The sequence below is a fragment of the Lytechinus pictus genome, chromosome 7 (assembly GCF_037042905.1).
Source record: "Lytechinus pictus isolate F3 Inbred chromosome 7, Lp3.0, whole genome shotgun sequence".
Classification (NCBI taxonomy): domain Eukaryota; kingdom Metazoa; phylum Echinodermata; class Echinoidea; order Temnopleuroida; family Toxopneustidae; genus Lytechinus; species Lytechinus pictus.
The window spans coordinates 27,163,768-27,182,372 of record NC_087251.1 but is presented as its reverse complement, the minus strand read 5'-3'; the positions used below and the strand labels follow the sequence as shown (position 1 = coordinate 27,182,372).

Genomic DNA, 18,605 nt, shown 5'->3' with positions numbered 1-18,605 from the left:
CTAGATCTATTAGAAATAAATAATTTTTAAAAATCCTTCCCTAAACTGGGGTAAAAATAAATATTCCACCTTTATGACCAACAGTGTATAATGACACATTTCCCGTGAATTAAAGTGGTTTTCTTTCTCCAGGTCCCACTTTGTAACACTGTCAACCATTAATGAAGATATTATTGATGATATCAATCTATTTCATGTATTTTGGTTATCATCCTTTCCGTTTCACTGCTTATTTAGACCTATCTTTTCATTTTCTCTTTGTACAGGAAGCATGCCACTCCAACATGGACATCTCTTTGTTAAAGAGAAAGGTAGAGGTTATTTTGGACTGCTTCATTGATTCTCCTCTTTCCAACTCTGGAGTTCTTGTAAGTTTCCCCTTAGCACTTTAAATTTCCTTTGATAAGTTGTGATGCTTTAGTGTGCAATAGTCATTATTAAAAACAGTTTAGAAAGTAGAAACCCTTGAAAACAAAGAAAAGAAAAAAACGTTTATTGTGGGTACTGTGTTCTTTGTTGTAGCAAAACATTGTTTCAATCAAGCATTGTTCTTTGGTTGAATGCTTCTACTGCATATTGAGAATTGTTGGCACAGTAATGAAGTGGTTTACCTCATGTCTTGGACAGAAAGAACATTGAATAGTTATTAATGATAGTGAAGCTGACCCTTTCCGACATATTGATGGCATGCCACAGGGTTCAGTCCTTGGGCCACTTTAGTTTATTTCATATGCATGTCTATTCATTGTTGTACACTATACAGATATTATACACTGTTCTTTTAATGAGCTGTGTCAGTTGTCAGGTAATTCAAATAATCTAGAACAGCAGGTTAATGGGCTTTGATTACAAATGTTTTACACCCGTCTGCAGTGGTCACAAATCATTTCATTAGGAATTCATATCGTTGGGCACATTTTACATTTATATAAATTTTATCCTTGACTCTTCAAATCCAGGTTGACATATCCACTGAGATGGCAAGCAAAGTGATGAAGAAAGCCGACATTTTCTTGAAGGATACGGGCAAAGATCCTCACAACCCAAACTTCTTTGACGATGCCCAGTATGCCTTGTTCAAGGAGATGCTGCCTTACTTTGCAGCGTTCAGTAAACGCTACCAACAGCCTTCCTATCAGCAGGATAGACTGCCATGTAAGTAAAAATGGTATTTCACATATAAAATATGAAAGTTTTTACAGTAAAAGTGTATGCCTGAAGCCATCAGTAAAATTGAAATTTGATATGAATTTCAAATGGCGTTTAATGTAATTTGGAAAAACACAATTATTTGGAGTAGACTTTGCCTTTATTCTTAAAAAAAAGGCTGTTAATAGTCAACCCACTGTAACAGCAACAGACTTGGGGATAGGTTTCCAGATATAATCAGAGAAATGTGTTCCCTTGCATTTGAGATGAAATACTAGATCCATCCTTGCGGATTGCCTCCCAGCCTCTCGTGAGTTTCATCATATCCATTTGTTGTAGACAAAATAAACAACTTTCTAATGGCATTGAAAGATTTTTAAAGTGATTACATAGTGCAAGATTTAAAAAAAAAGATTGATTCTAGTGATGTGGGATTAAATTATAAAATGCAGAGGTTTAACTTTATGATCACACCCCAAAGTACATTGTTTAATATTATTTGTCTTTATTTTATATTCCTTTAAAACGATGCCTACTGAAATTGTGTGATTTGAGAATTGCAAATTTCGGCAGTCAACAGGCTACTTTGATTTTCACCATAATAATGATTGCAGATTCAAAGTATGAGAAACTTGCCCGAGATCGACTGAGAAAATTTATGGAAATGAAAGAACCAAGCACGGAATTCAAGTTACCGCTGGTCAATAACCCACCACAGAATCGCACTGGTGGGACTGGGATAACATTCTCTATCGGCGATGGCTTGCAATGGAAGGTAAGTTGTGCTAACATTGAATCAATTGATCTATAAATTTCTTATCTTTATTTCTCTTTTCATAAAAATTTCAAAATCATGCATGTTTGCAATCCCATGTTTTTGTGGTTTTTTAGCAATATTGTGGAACATTCATAAGACTTTCTTTTCGTGGACATTATAAACATCTTTAGCCCTCTCAGATGCATGCATTCATCAGAATCTTTAAATTTACTTTGCATGTGCATGCTTTTTATCTATAACTTTTTGCTCATTTACAATATTTAATCTTCATCATTTGCATGTACAAGTTATTGTAAATGTCTATGCCAACAAAATGAGGTGAACCAAACTAGCTGCTAGTTATTTCATCCTTTAAAAGGATTTGAATATAAAGAATTTATATTTGTTAATTAATGCTCTTTAATTGATGTTCATAATTTTGTAATGAGCATCTAATATATCATATTTTTTAGGGGTATTGTATTCATATTTTGTTGAAGTAAGCAACAAATTTATAGTTAAATGAATGGATTCATTGATTTCAAATAAGATAAGATTAGAATCAATAAATATGAAAAAGCTGTTTTCTGAAATTTGTATCAAAAGAAACTTACCATTTTCTTTGTTTTCTTTGTTTTATACTTCAATTTTACAAACACACATAGAAAAAAGTGGCTGTAATTATCTTAAAATTTATATTTTTATGTGTTTTGGGTTTTTCTTTGATTCTGGTTTACCTGTTTTCATACCTTATGGTAATAATTTCCGGTTATTCTTTTTTGTTCTCTATACTTTGGGGAGATAATTTCAGGAGTTGGGGATGGATTTCGTGAGAGTTATATATGTGACTTTGGATTTCGTGAGAGTTATATATGTGACTTTTTTTGTACAAGTTGTAAAAGTTATCTATCCTTCATGAGTGTAATGTGTAAATCTGTCAAATATTTCCTTTCTTGTGGCTCATAGAAGCAGGTAAGATACACCTCTCTCTTTTACACCCTTGGTGCTTTCTGGGTCATGCTTGGTTGCACAACTGTCATCCTTTGATCATATCAAATTCATTTAATTCATTTCATCAATGCTAGCATTTCATTTCAATAGAATCATGTTTTGATTTAATCATTTGTTATGATCAACTGTACAAGACATCTGAGGTCAATTCGGAGATCACATCGACTCAATTTAGAATTAATTTTCATTTCAATCAGAAAATGGGCCCTCCATATCCATACCACAAGTTGTGTTCATTGCATACAAGAAATTTTAAAAGCATGTCATGAAACTTAGGATTGGTTTAACATTAAAATGCTGCACAAGGTGATATAAAACTAGTGCTGATGACTGATTTATGAAAATTGTTGGTACTGACTAAATTGTTAGTTCTAGCATGTTCAGTAAATCCTGTGGTTTTGATTGGCTGAGTCGCTCAGGGTCTTGTTTCCTAAAACTTGTTACAGAAACAAATTTGCAGTAACAGTTAAAAGCTACTGAAATCTCTCGATTTGATTGGCTGACAACAAAATTGTCATAGAAATTGTGCATTTGTTATTATAACAAGTCTTCATGAAAGAGGACCCTCATGTCTGTTACTGTGTTGACTGTCAGAGAATGACCTGTTAGTTAGTGCAGACAACTTTCATGAAATTTTACTTTGGCTGAAAAGTGATGGATTAAGGAAAGAGAATTCAAAAGACAAAGCTTCCGTGAACTTCAAGAATTTTCTCAGGATGTCTTGCAGTTGATAAATGCAGAAAGTGAAGAATATCTTTTGTGTTGCATATGGTAATTAAAAGCTAAGTTAAATATTATCCTCCACACACCCATGAATACATATCATTTTGTATCTCTTGAAGCCCCCAGTTTAGATATGACCATTAAAACGCAGCACCCAAACCACACTTTTCTATGGTGTATCCCCTGGTGCAATTGACAGGGATATTAAAATAAATTTGAAGTTTTTTATGAAAGTATTATAGGGGTAGGGGGCAGGGTTGGGGCATCCCATCCTCTCCTTGTCATTTCAAGTGAAGACAAAACAGAGAAGAGGGGGAAAATTGGGAAGATGAAAGCAGAAATAGAGGGTTGTGTCTTCCATCTACATGTATGTAATACACATTTTTAGTTAGAGTGGCAAGAGAATCAACTCATCTATCAATATACCCTTGCACTAACTCGTGATGGTTTCTCTTGAGGATGAATGTAAATATGATTTTAAAATAATGAATATAGGTGTTATGGTAATTAATCTTCTGACATGTGTGAATGCTGATTTCTGAAGTGATTATGACTGTGATTGAACAAATTGGTAAAAAGTGAAATATTGATAATATTTGGAAATTTGTTGTTACAGTGTGGATTGATATGGCTTTTGTAATTAGTGCTTATTGAGAATGCAGTTATTTTATTTTGGCCAGAATGGTTTGTATTGTATGTGTGTTTGATTGCCTTAGTATGAATAATTTGTGTTTTTTTTTTGTGTAACTGTCATAATTCTTATGTTTTCAAGAGGTTATTTCTTTTTTGGGGGAAATTATCAATTAAGGAGGATGTACAAGAAAAATTCATAGTAATTGATCAGTAGGTATAAAAATATTCTTGATTGTTAAATTTTTTACCCTTTTGACAACAATACTTACAAGAGAAAAATTTAATGTGTTTTGTTGTATCAAATAGAATAGAAAGAGCTGAAATGGGTGATTTTTTATATTTCCCACCCACAATACCAAAGGGATGAGTATAGTAAGATATTGTCCACTTTTAAGTTACAGTATTGGAATGCAGGGAGATTATATGAGATTGTCTCCACTTCCCATTCTTTATCAAAGTATCACCAAACTGAACACAAGGTTGAATTATATTTTGATTTTCTTCTGTGTCTTTCTCTTCCTTTGTTTTCATTCTTTCTTTCATATTTTAGAACTAAATTTTTAAAGTTCAGTCACCAATGCTTTTAATACATCACCTAAAGAGTTTAATGTCAATAGCCCTGTACATCATCCTTTAAATTCAGTTCACGATATTTCTTCACATGAGATAAGATTACACATATGATTTTGAAAGGAGAATCCATCGTTGTAAACTTGATATTACCTGTGCATTGGGGTTCTGGAATGTCTGCCATCATGGACATTGTGTTAATTGTATCATGAGGAGGCTTTCTAATATTTTTCTTGTTCAGTTATATTGGATGGGTTCTGGTACCGGTATGATTATTGATGATTTTTTTATTATTATTGTTATTAATTGATATTTGTTATTTATCCCTGGGTTCTCTCTTATTGCTTAACAAAGGAATGGGCTCAAGTTGAAGTCATACCGTAGTAGAGGTCAGCTAACAGGAGTGTTAATGTTTGCTATTAAACCACACTAATGTTTTATATTGTACCACTATAAAATGCTGTGGATCACAGTGGTATGTAATGGCATATAATTGTATGATATTTTGTGATGTCATATGCTTCACACATATTTATTACACTAACATTTGAAATTACATAAAATATTGTGCACATTGTATTTACATTTTGCAGTTGTTTTTATTGTGATGTTATTCAGCTAATATGAGTATTAATCAAATAATAAAATCAATATGCCTATTTCAGAGATGCCAACTATTCCCTTTTTGTCTCGCCTGCATAGCAGAGCGAGACTATAGGCGCCGCTTTTCCGACGGCGGCGTCCTCAACATTGAAATCTTAACCAAGGTTTTTGAAATGTCATCATAACTTAGAAAGTGTATGAACCTAGTTCATGAAACTTGGACATAAGGGTAAGCAAGTATTACTGAACATCCTGCTTGAGTTTCAGGTCACATGATCAAGGTCAAAGGTCATTTAGGGTCAAATGGTCAATGAACTTGGACCATGTTGGGGGAATCAATATCAAAATCTTAACCAAGGTTAAGTTTTTGAAATATTGTCATAACTTCGAAAATATTTAGATTTAGCTCATGAAACATCGACATAAGGGTAATCAAGTATAATTGTTTTGCGCATGTCTTAGGCCACATGGTCAAAGGTCATTTTAGGTCAATGGACATAATATTTTATTATCATATTAGTGTTTTCTTCTGTGAATAATTATTCATTAGCTGTTTTCAAAGGCAGCACTGCTGCTATATCGAATTGCGTAATGCAGGCGAGACTGCCAGAGGCGTTCCACTCGTTTTTTTGGCAGTTTTGGTTTCTTTTTCTGACATAAAAATACTGCAAGTTTTAGGAAAAAAAACCTTTTCCCTCAATCTGTATTATACACATACTTGGTTAAAGTTGGAAATACCCTCTTTTTTACACCCAAAAGCATTTTTTGCATCCCTCAAAATACTGCAATTCTTTTTACCGAAATGGCATCCTTGCTACTTGTTAACACCAATCATTCATTAGGTAGGTAGACCAAATGACTCAAATTAACAAGATGGTTTTGAATCTGTAGTCTCAAGCCATGGGTTACAATTTATGTACACTTCATGTAATACGTTGAATTACTTGCGTACATATTGAGAGAATCTAGAATTAAAACTGAATATTTTAGCCATTGCAGTATATACGCTAATTGCACTACAGCATTGTGTTATATGTTATGAAATACGACGTAACTTTAATAGCTACTCATCCTTTTCCCTCCGTCAAAAGAAATAGAAAATAAGAATAGAAGAAAAAAAATGAAAGAGAGGGGGGTGTGATTGTCAATTTAACCTATTTCAGCACATAATAAGAGTCATACACATACAAAATTATGGCACTCTTTTTCTGTCGTTGTTAAATAGAGTATTTTTATTTTCATTTTGTAGTTTCATTCTTGCACAAAATTTTGATTTTTTGTTGTTGTTGAAAAGTAAGAATTATAGGTTTTTCCAGCACTGAATTGAACTGAAGTGATAGAAGTAGAGATGTGTTTATATTGAAATTTTGAATTTATTTATCATAGACATCATTCATTCAAGTTGAATGTGACAATGAGTGAAAAAATGTTAAAAGTTTCTTAGCAAAAATACAGTCTCCCTCACCACAAAGAAAGGGGAGTTCATATCATACGGTCAAAGAGATCTCTATTTATTCTTTGTATTTTATTCCTTTTGTGAATTTCACATCAATGTCAGATAAGACAGATAGAGAATGCTCAAAATAATTAAATTAAGAAGTCCAATGGCTGATAATATGATTTAAAAAAATTTAAAGGTCTCATGGTTTGAAATCTCTTCAACATACATGGTTAGGACATTTTACAATATTTTTTTCTCTTAATGAATGTAATTAGGATAGAAAAATGTAAAATAATTGTTAGGAAGCCTATCTTAAATGATAGATTGTACATATTACATTATTGAATGTTAGAATAAATTAACATATAGATTCCAAGCACACCAAACATTGGCAAGGCATATATCTTCTCTTCTGCAGGATTATATTGACAAACACTATACTAAAAATGTAAAAATGTTCCAATATATTCATCATCACACAGAATTACAGAGGTGGGACTATATTAATACAGTCCCCCATGCATTAGTCATAAAGCCTATATGTACATCAAATATATTCATAAACCAATTCACTTTGAATATTTTGATTTTTTGGGGGGAGGGGGTCATGAAGTCCACTTTGCAGTGAAATATTAATTATGCATAATATTTTACAAATTAACAGTTTAAAATGTTCAGCTGGGATTTTTTTTCTACAATCCTTTAACACCCTCCCATCTGCTCTTCATTCACAGGTGTTTGATGGCAACGAGGGGAACGACGCAGCCAGTGAAGTGGGATCCATCCAGGTCCCTCGTAGTGCCAGGGCTAGCACCGGAGATTCTAGCTCTACTCCCGGTTCCACACATCAGAAGCAATATCGCAGCAATCTAACCAGATCCCTGGACTCAATAGATACACCACCTAGACCCAACAGGGTCAGTGTAGTTCCAAGACTATCAGTAGTAGTCCAGGACCTGTAACTTAGGGACTTCCATTTTGACCCACCGATGTCAGTGTAGATTGCAGAAGTAGTACAGGGCTCTATTACATGATATTTACTCTTATGGTAACTTTGCCATCCAATATGGTACATTGCATGGAATCCTTGATTTTGATTGGCTGTTAGGCATCATTACAATGGTATTTTTCATTTGAAGGTAAAGTTACCATGAATGGTATTTTTTATGCAATGGGTCACAGAAATTAAATGCCATTCACTGACAAAAAGAATGTCACTCTGGTAGATGAGTTTCTTAGTAAATGAGGAAAATGTGTCATTGTATTGTTTTATGTGTGTACATATAGTTACTTGCTTTTGAAATGTCTATATTTCATAAATTGGGGGCTATGTGACTTCAATTGCTTTAGCATCATGTAGAGCATACAGAAAATATCCCAAATCAAGGACAAATTTTGAAAAAAAAATCAGAGCTTCTTCCTTTAAGTTAAGGCACCTGAACAAAATTCTGATCGGCCTCTTTTAGTAGGTACCCTGCTCAGTGTTGTTTCCACACTAATCCTCCAATATTAGCATCTAGAAAAAACAATATGGAAACATGAGATTTTAATAAAAGATGCAGCATTGACTTATCATCAGATTTGTATTTTGTAAATCATGTTGTTTTATACATTTTTGTAGAATTTTTGAAACTCTTTCTAGATCCGCATCACAAAAAAAAAATCAAACCCTTTATTTTCAGCAAAATTGTATAATTTGGAAAAGAGAATTTCTATAAAGTCATAAGAAATCTTTTATCGCCCGATCATGCTTGTCAAAAATTTCAGTATTTATATCCTCAGTGCTATAAATGCTTAATATAGAACAAGAAGTTATTATATAGTTTCTGTATAATAACAATATATTTTAAAACTTGAACACTACAAATAGTGATAATATTTATCTTTATGTCAGTGTGTGTGTGTATGTTTAGGATTATCTTGCATGTATAGGTTTTGAATTTATACTCAGTTTCAATTTAGAGATACATAACAAGATTTTAGTGGATTCCGTTTTAAAACTTCGCTGAATTATTTTCACAGGGAAAAATGGTAATTGTTCTTTGGCTATTTTCTTTCACCTCGGCTCCACTTTTCTTAAAGCAGTATTGACATTTTATTGATGCTGTTTATTATTTCATAACTGTCAGTAAAGCGCACTTGCTTTTTCTTAGTTTCTCTGATAGAGACTTTTTATTGTATTACTGAGCAGCGTTGTATTATCTGATATGCACATTTAAACTAAATTAAGTGATAAAACTTTAGAACCATACAACATATGGGATCAGATTCACTCTGTTTGTGCATCTATATTTTCTATAGGTATTTTAGCATTTATAATGAAAGTTCACAAGTCAGCATAGCTTTATCCGATATGCAAATATATTTATTGAAGATTAACTAAATTAATAGATAAAACTTTAGAACCATACAACATATGGCATCAGATTGTTTGTACATCTATGTTTTCTATAGGTATTTTAGCATTTATGATGGAGGCTCGTAATTGTCATGAGAATATAATATTTCGTTTGACAATTGTACAATGATAGGATGCATCTTGTGAAAAAGCATTGTGATAGTTGAATAAAGAAATTGTAACAAAAAATTGGAACATTTGCACAATAGATATTTTCATGCACTTTGCCTAATATGACAATTGTGCGATGAATGCAGTCATCCTTAGTACTGTCTGTGGAAAGTGAAATTGCACATGTAGTTTTATCTGGCTGAGTGTGACAAATAAGTTGCATGAAAATATGAATTTTTACAATAGGTGAAACCTATGCATCAAAGAACCATACATTCCATTATATATTTACCAAAACTGTTTTATGTATTCAAGTATGTGATGATTGGAGTCCTTAAAGTAATGTAATCAATTATGAATATTTATGATGTATTCAAAATATTATATCATTCTACAACACTTTAATTGTAATTCATCAGTAGTATTTCCACTATCCTCTTGATGCAAAATGTGCCTTCTAATCATGAATTCAAAATCATTCCATCCATATTTGATGCCTTGACTGATTATTGTCCAAAGAAATTATTCATATTTATTGACATGTCGTATGATGTTATTTTCACCAGCTCCAGAGAAATTATATTTTTTGTTAGGTATGATTTGAAGACCGTTTCAGACCCAGCTACATTGCAAGCCAGCTTTTACACAAGATTGATGTTATACCATGAAATGTGATTTGTTTCTTGACTTTAAACATGTTACTTGGTTAAAATTACTTAAAAGTTACTTAGTTCTGTAAGTTGGACAGTGGAGATCTGTTTGATATCTATCTTTAAAAATATGTGCACTCGTGGAATTTCCATTGTGATTTAATCTATTCTCATTTGGTTGTTATATTTATTGTGGTTGAAAGGTAGTTTTACTTCTCATAAAAGGTCGATTTTTTTAATAAAGAAGCAACTTGGAGTCTTACATCATGCTGCCATGACTACTGTTTTTCACTGAGGTACATTGATTAGTACGAATTATATTTTTTAGTATTCACAATGATAGCCTAGCATTATGCAGGCATTGTTGTTGTGTGAGATTTATGTTTGCTGTCAAGATGAATAGTCGAAGAAACAAAATACTTGTGGTTTGCCATTGTTGACTGCTCAAAAATTATGTTTAACGTATAATAATAAAATTGTATCATTAATGAATTGTTGCATGCTGAGAAAATATATATCTTATTCCATGACAGCTGATTTTAAAATATTCAAGTCAATTCTAAAATCATTTGCAGCCATTGTGTCATAGGAAAAAAAAATATGAGCAGATGTTTGGCAGAAACAAAATTTTAATCTACATGTATTTTTGTATAATATAGGAAGCATTTGAAAAAAATATTTTGTGAAATAATGCTTAGTTATAATTTTAGTGTCTCTCCTACTGATTTCTGTCTAGTGATTCCTTATGAGTAAAAAAATATCTCAAGTTGGTGTTTGGATTTTAGCCTATGTAAGATGTGGTGTTTGAAAGTAGTTTCTTTGTTGTTGTTGATATTTTCCCCGGGGGGGGGGGGGGGGGGGGGCATATTGCTGTACACACGCATGAAAAAAAAAAGTGTTTTTAAAGGGGTGTTTTTTCAGTTTTGGACGCGGTCCGCGCGTGGACTCGTTAAGGGTATCAAAAAACAGATTTTCACGAAAAAGGGTGGTTTTGAAAGACTGGTCAATGGTCAATCGCAGGGTCAAACGTATTTAGGGTATGTTTTTCCCCAAATCTTTTTTTTTTTTAAAGACTAGCCAAATGTGTTTTATTTTGGCGACAACTTGTTTAGGGGCCAAAATGTGTAAATAAAGCCCGCAAAAAAACTTGTTTAGGGGGTTATTTTGCTCACAGAGAAAAACTTGTTTAGGGGGTGTTTGGAAATTCCTTGGTCATGCGTGTGTACAGCAATATATTTGACTGCCCCCCCCCCCCCGGGTATTTTCATGTATATTTATTTTTAACCATTGAAGAAAAATCTTATAAAGGATCTTTTACGGTAATTGAAATTGATCAGTAGGCCTATATGTATTCATGTATATAAGTGCAATCCGTCCTTGAAATGTGTTTCCTCGAGTCTATTGCATCCCAATGAAGATTCCATTAAAAAATACTACTAATGCCTTAATATATGCTACTTTTATAAATATATCTGTATATTTCCATATTTTATTCAAAGTGATGTGTTTTTCTTGTGAAAGATATGAAAATTTTGTTTTTTCATATCTCTGAGATCATTACAGTCAATATCTATATTTTGCACATGAACAAAGATCACCTTGTATATATTTGTATGATACTGATATGTATTAAAAACTGTACATCTTACAAATAAATTTCCTTGTGGTCTTATTGCTTTTGGTATCTTTCTTGTACAAAATATCGCAAGTGGTTTAACTTTGTGAATCTAACTTACATGTTCACACATCAGATGTATTATTTGTCTATGCAATAAAAGAGCAGATATCTTTTTAGGTACAATTGATTCTGTCATTCCTATTCTCAAGGATATGTATGGCCATAAAAAGCACTGGGATCTTCTAAGCCAATCGGATTTCAACCATTTTAATTGAAATATGCTGATGTTTGTTGAGATTTATTTTATTAACATGCACAGGAAAAGGGTTTTGTTGCCACAATGTATTTTAGAATTATTAAATCTGATCATAAAAAGGTATGTCATAATTCTGTATATTGTCCGAGAAAAGTTTTTGGCCATTCAATGGTATGTAACTCTACAAATAGCTTGTTTAAACTGCCTCCCCCCCCCCCCAGGTGATCATATAAATAAACTTCCTGTGCAAATATGATCATCTTCTCAGTGATCTATATGTTAATTTTTTCTTCCCACTGCCCACCCCCCCCCCCCTCCATGGAAAATGCAGTGACATTTTCATTTTTTTTTCATATATAAATATCTTAATATTGGCAATCCTTATCATATTACTAACAAAACAAAACAAAAAATGGTTAGGGGCTAAAAATGCAAGTGATTTTCCATATATACATCACAATTGTCATGTTGAAAATGCTTTCTCTCTGGTGTGAATGTTTAAGTTTGATGTACCATTGATGGTAGGGAGTTATTCAGCTGTGCTGGAAACAACTGTCTTGGCCCAGCATTGTATTTTTGAATAGGAATGCATAGCAATGCACCTAATTTGGGTTCAGTACATCGAGTCGATTGATAGTGTAGGAAGATTTGTCACACTTCAACTTGAACACCATGAGGAGAGGACAGTTGGCTCTGCTCTGAGTTTAGAAGATAATTTGTCTTATTCTAATAAGCAATTATTCCTTATTTAGTTTCTGATCCAAGGGCTGAAGACTAGTATAAACATGGCATGTTTGTCAAACTCCAACCATTGGTAAGTGAATGAAACTTTTGTAACCGTGTTCTGTAAAGTATTCTGAAGCGATTCAAGAAATTTTGATGATTTAGTTGAAATGTATTCAAACTTACGATACAGACATTGAATTTGTAACATTCAAGTAAATTTTAGTTGTCTTTCAGGAAATATTGTACATTTTCTTTCCCCATATCATGCGCACTAAAAGGTAAGAATTATGTATGGCTCCATATATTCCAGACCCTGATGAACCATAACAAAGGCATATACCCCTTATGATATGTATGTGTCAAGTCCTCGGAGATGTAGTCAAGGCCACATTTCGCCGGCCTTGGCCTCGGCCCCAGTTCAATTGTCTACCCATCTTAATGACTGACATAGTGTCTACGGGTGCATTCAGACATGACTCAAAGCTAATAAGGCTTCAATTACTCCCAGTGGCGTAATGAGCCAAAAATATTGAGGGGGCTAGATTTGGTGTATGATCTTGAAAAAGTTGCGAGCAAGCTACAAAAAATTTCAACATTTTTCTTACTGAATACTAATTTTGTTATAGATTTTGACATAATCAGAAAATAATATATTTAATCTCATATTTCTTTCCTTTTCTCTTTTTTATAAAACCTCAGTCATGAAAAGTATGTTAGAGGGACAAGAGCCCCCCCCCCCCCCCATCTGTACAACACTTATTGCTCCTCTCCATCCATTTACAACTCCTTGATTAGGACAGGGGACTTAGTAATAATTGCAATTAGTGACAATTATTTGAAACTGATTAGTGTGATGTCACACACCTGTATTCTATACCCATAAACAATTCAAAACTGAATGGGGCCTACAATCCTTTCAATGTTAATCACATGGGTATTTTACTCAAAAATGTAGCAACAAATTTACTTTGCTAATCACCCTCCCCCCATCCCCTCTCTCTCCTCCATATTTCTTTCTTCTCATCTTGATTATGATGAAAATGAACGCAATTTTCTGTGTAATTTATATTATAAACAAGGTGTATTTCAATAAAATAGATGTCCAATCACTGAAGGATGTATTTAATTTTTTGTATAAAAAGAAGGTAAGCTTCGACCATCTGACCCAGAACAATGCACACCCTTGAAAAATTAATTAAATTTGAGTTTTGTTCAGCGCAAAATATGATTCAAATACACATAGGAAGCAAAGAATCTACATTTTAAGAAATAAGATTTTTTTTTTAACTGTAAACAGATTTATTACAATTACTTATTCACTTTGTTACATAATAGTGAATAATTTACATTTTCTAGATATACAGCTCATATGTACATTTGATATAGTAATTACAAGTACAGATGTAGTAAATATGTGAATGGTTATACTCCTTATGACCTGAATTCGCAAATTGCCTTTGTGAATCCTTTGTCAGAAACCATGGTTTGTGCAGATGCCATACATTAATTACACGTACGTCTGTCACTGGGTGCCAAAAGGGGAATCCAGCCTTGGTCATAAAATGTTGTGTTGAAAAATAGAAAAATAAATAAAACGGAATGGTGAAAGTTTGAAATAAATCGGACAAGCAATTAGAAAATTATGGCTGCTTTAAAATTGAGACCCCGAAAACTATGTAGATTTCAAATTGGCAACTGGGTAAGTAAATTATGACAAGGGGCAAGGATAACATTCCCATAGGCCATGTACTTAATTATCAGAGATATAATTTGAAGTGAAACCTTTGAAAAAATGACATTTTAGCCATTTTATGTATTGGAGTACATGGAAGAGTAGTCCTTGCCCATAGAGATGTATACTAATTACGCTAGAGTGCGGAGTTGCCCTAGGCGCGCGTACTTAACGTCTGTGATTGCGCGGAGCGTGGTCGGCCATTGCTCGATAGGTCTAGATTTGCAAAAGTACCCGGATCTACACATAGCTCGTACGTGTAACGCTGTGAAAAAGGGTGCTGTCTCTGGCTTTTATCTTGAAGAAAAGAATCCAACCTCATAGGCCTATACGATTGAAAATATGAATGACAAATTGCATCTCAATAAACTATTAGTGTGATTACATCTCAATAAACTATTAGTGTGATTACATGGGGATCAGCTATTGATTTGTCTTTTTACCTGAATTCTCGGGATGAAATTCTCAAATAATTTGCATCTACGATTACCTGTCCGTTTATAGGCCTATTATAACATATTGATAACACATGAATAAATAAATAAATAAAATAAAACATTAATAGTAAATTTTGACATTTAATTAAAAAAACAGTTAATCAGCCCATCTTCTATGGATTTCCCTATACCTTTGGCTTTAACGGGCATCGTCCTTTGGCATTCCTTCATCTACATGATTCCATGTTCTCATTATGATCGACCAATTTATGTCGGATATAATTTTGTAATTTCAATTCATTTCACTTCACCTCACTTCAATTCATTTTTTAAAATTTCATTTCCATTCAAACATAATACAAAGTAATATAAATCGGATAGGCCCTATTACAATTTTACAGATCATACATTCCTATCTCGTAAAAGAAAGAAAACAGTAGGCCTACAAAATTGAGCATGATGGCCTACTATTATGTAAATTGCCTTAATTTGTATGAAATATATACTAGTAATAGTTTTTTTAATGTACAATAATTTGTATAAGTTAGTGTTTTTATCTTATACTAACTATATGCCCTATTTTAGTTTTATTAGCAAGTAGTATTTCAGGGCATCTCATTAATTTTTCTTGGTGAGCCTCCCGTTACACCATCAATGGTAAAACTATATTGGGTCTTCAGTTGTTTTGTTAATTTTTTCTCATAGGAATATTATAAAAATCTGCAGGCCTATACGGCACCGAAAATGAGATATTGATTTAAAAAATATCTAGAGTGACTTTTCATTGTTCCAAAATGTTTGCTTTTAATACCCTTCTCTGTGAGTTAGAATCGGTTTATTTTCTTCGCTTTTTAAGGGTTGGGGTGTTAATGTGACATATTTTTACGCATCCAAGCAAATTCACAATCAAAATAAAAGTATTCAAGTACAGGGGGCGCGACCGGACCCCTCCCTGAAGTGAAAATGAACAGTACATGATAAATTTGATTGTGATTTTATGCATCCCCCCGACCACCACTTTAAAAATCATTCCGCAGCCCCGTAATAAACTGACATTTGTTCATCCATGGAAATCGTATCATTAAAAAAATGAGAAAATCAAATTCAGTATATACTTTTAAAATGACAAAAAAGAAAAAAAGAATCTGCTAAACGCGTGTTTATATCTGTTTATACACAGAGCCGAGAGGCCGGTGCCAGTGTTAGGAAATCTTTGTCAATGACATGATTAAGTTAGTATTCAGCAAGGAAAAGACAGTCACATTTGATTAACACAATTTCAAGACAGGTATTATATTTGAGGTTAAATTAGGATGATCACTCATCAGCCGACAATTTGTTATATCTTATTCCAAGGATTTGTTAGTTTTACAATAGGCCTATAATTATTGTTTAATATGTTTGGTTTTCGTACTCACAATTTTACAAAAGTTTTTATGATAAGTTTATTAAGTGTGCATGTATCTCTTTCAGGATATTGTTATCAATTGGTCTTATACACTCAGTTGTAGTAATAATGTACTTCGTATAGTATAATTAAAAAAAAATTATATCCCCCTCCCACTCTGTTTATTCTCCTCCTCCTTCTTCCTCTTATTATTATTCGATCCTTGATTGTTCACATAATATTGGTTCAATCATTGGAACACAAACACAATATCTCAGCCGGTTTGCCGATCAGCATGGTATTTCAGCCGGGGTGAATCAAGTCTAGATTTTCCAGAAAATCAGATCAAAGTGAAAATGTTGCGTTAAACACGCATCGTAATTTGTTTATCATGTTTACAAGGCAATACTGTAAACATAATTTCCCTCAGTATTAGGCCTCCTGTACATTGCAAAATTGTACGACTGCATGCGCGCATTCGATATGCAAATTTTGTTGTCAACAAACTTTTCTACATTGATTTGCAAGTAAGAAAATATATGATCGGATGGTTGCCAACATTGGAAATATAAATCATAAACTTATAGATTCATCAATTAACTGGACCAATGCGTAAATCATTTTAAAATCTCAATAATAATTCATTTTATGACTCACGAGTTATTGTGATGACGGTTATATACATTTAAATCCATTGGGAAAAGGAATTATGCCCATATGATTTCTATGTGTAGATCTATACGGAAAATAAATTATAACAATTATTCTAAAAAATGAAGAAATAAATTATCAGCATCGTGGTTATTATGAAACTACTTGAAAAAATGCAATTGTTTTTTCTATCAATACATTGTGTCTCAGATCAGCGCGGATCCAGGATTTTCCAAAAGGGGGATCGAGCCGGGGGTGGATAATTCAAAGGGGTACACTTGTGTTTTAACGGCATTTAACATTACAAATTTTAACTGTGCCTCTCAAAATTGGGGGGGGGGGTCACGAGCCGGCTCTGCCCCCTCCCCCTTAGATCCGCCAGTGTCTCATATGCATTAGACACTGTGATATGGCCTGTAGGCCAAGTTATCTTTCTTGACTAAATTTCTGAGGTCAACTTGAACACCATGTTAAATTTGTTAATCAGGACTCCCTATAACAATATGCCCATGCAGGCCTACATGTTATTTTTTAATATTCATCCCTTCCAAATTAGAAAATAACAGTCATAATGTGTATCGAAATGTTATGACCGAAGCAAAAACAATTGGGGATGTATCATTGGCCTGTGTATTATGCGCTATATTGATATTCCTATATAGGCATTTTTGTTCTCAGTTTCGTTAGATTTTTTGTTAATTTAAACTGTAATTCTGTACATTCAATACTATTTAACTTTTCCATTTGCTTTCGCGCTCATATGTCATCATTGTGTTCCGTTTCTGTGCTATCACAGTACATGACCCATAGGTACTGTACGCGCATGGCAGGCTGCGAACACGTATCGAGTAATGGCGGCCGGTCTCCGCGTAATCACAGCGATTTGACAAAGTACGCCCTCTAGCGTTATTAGTATATATCTCTATGTCCTTGCCTTACATCCCTATGACATCAGGTATGCGGCCAATTTGAAGTCTCCATGGGTATAGTGATTACCAATATTTACAACTTTAAAAATTCATAACTTTCTTAATGTTTGTCTGCTATTGTTCAAACTTTCACTTTTCAACTTGTCTGATTTTTCTTTTTTCCTCTTAATACAAGTTTTTATTTGGGTTGGATTCTCCTTCAATAATTGGTAATGGCAAGCCCATAGTTTATGCCAATTAATTTACATAAAGAGTGGGCTCAGTAATGTCGTAACATATTAATGACTAATGGACGCGTATTTAGTGCCTTGTGTCAAAAGCATGCACTCCTCATTGCAGGGGCGGTTCCAGGATTTTCCAAAGGGGGGGGGGCACATTTTCTGAAGAAAAATAAAGGTTTTCACCCTCCCCCCCAAAAAGGCAAGGGAGGGACATGAGAAATGTGCCCCCCCCTCCCCCGCTGGATCCACCAGTGCCTCATTAGAATCTTCCTCAATGTTTGAGCTAATGATGTGTGAAATGTTTGTGATTCGTATGTAAACTATGGTATCCATCCAGATTCGAATCCACCTTTATTAATTCTAGCCATCATGTTTCCAATGCTGATTACTCAACAGGAAAACAATTACACACAAGGTTCCACAATGCCCCAAAGAGCCCTGGGAAAAAAAAGCCTCTGAAATTCACATAGGGTCCAATGCAAACTGTAATACAGTGTAGCAAAATTGGGCTATTGAGCTCAAAAAGTAACCCCAGAAAAAATATTCATTTTCTCCCTGATACAGAGACTAAGCAAATCCCCATTTGGTCTAATACCTGATAG

The 18,605-nt window shown here is 33.5% G+C and overlaps 1 protein-coding gene across 4 annotated transcripts in view; it reads left to right on the top strand.

Moving 5' to 3' along the window:
• The window catches only part of LOC129265328 (regulator of G-protein signaling 22-like), a 55,489-nt gene extending 43,787 nt beyond the window's left edge, over window positions 1–11,702 (top strand). For 3 of the 4 annotated variants that reach the window (XM_064102374.1, XM_064102373.1, XM_064102371.1), the window contains 4 exons: window positions 267–368; window positions 960–1,155; window positions 1,764–1,924; window positions 7,622–11,702. In XM_064102374.1, the coding sequence (XP_063958444.1) occupies window positions 267–368; window positions 960–1,155; window positions 1,764–1,924; window positions 7,622–7,849 (687 nt within the window). In that variant the 3' untranslated portion in view covers window positions 7,850–11,702. Of the gene's footprint in view, window positions 1–266; window positions 369–959; window positions 1,156–1,763; window positions 1,925–5,197; window positions 5,233–7,621 lie in introns of all 4 variants that reach the window. The other variant, XM_064102375.1, reaches the window with a different exon arrangement.
• The last annotated feature ends 6,903 nt before the right edge of the window (window positions 11,703–18,605 follow it).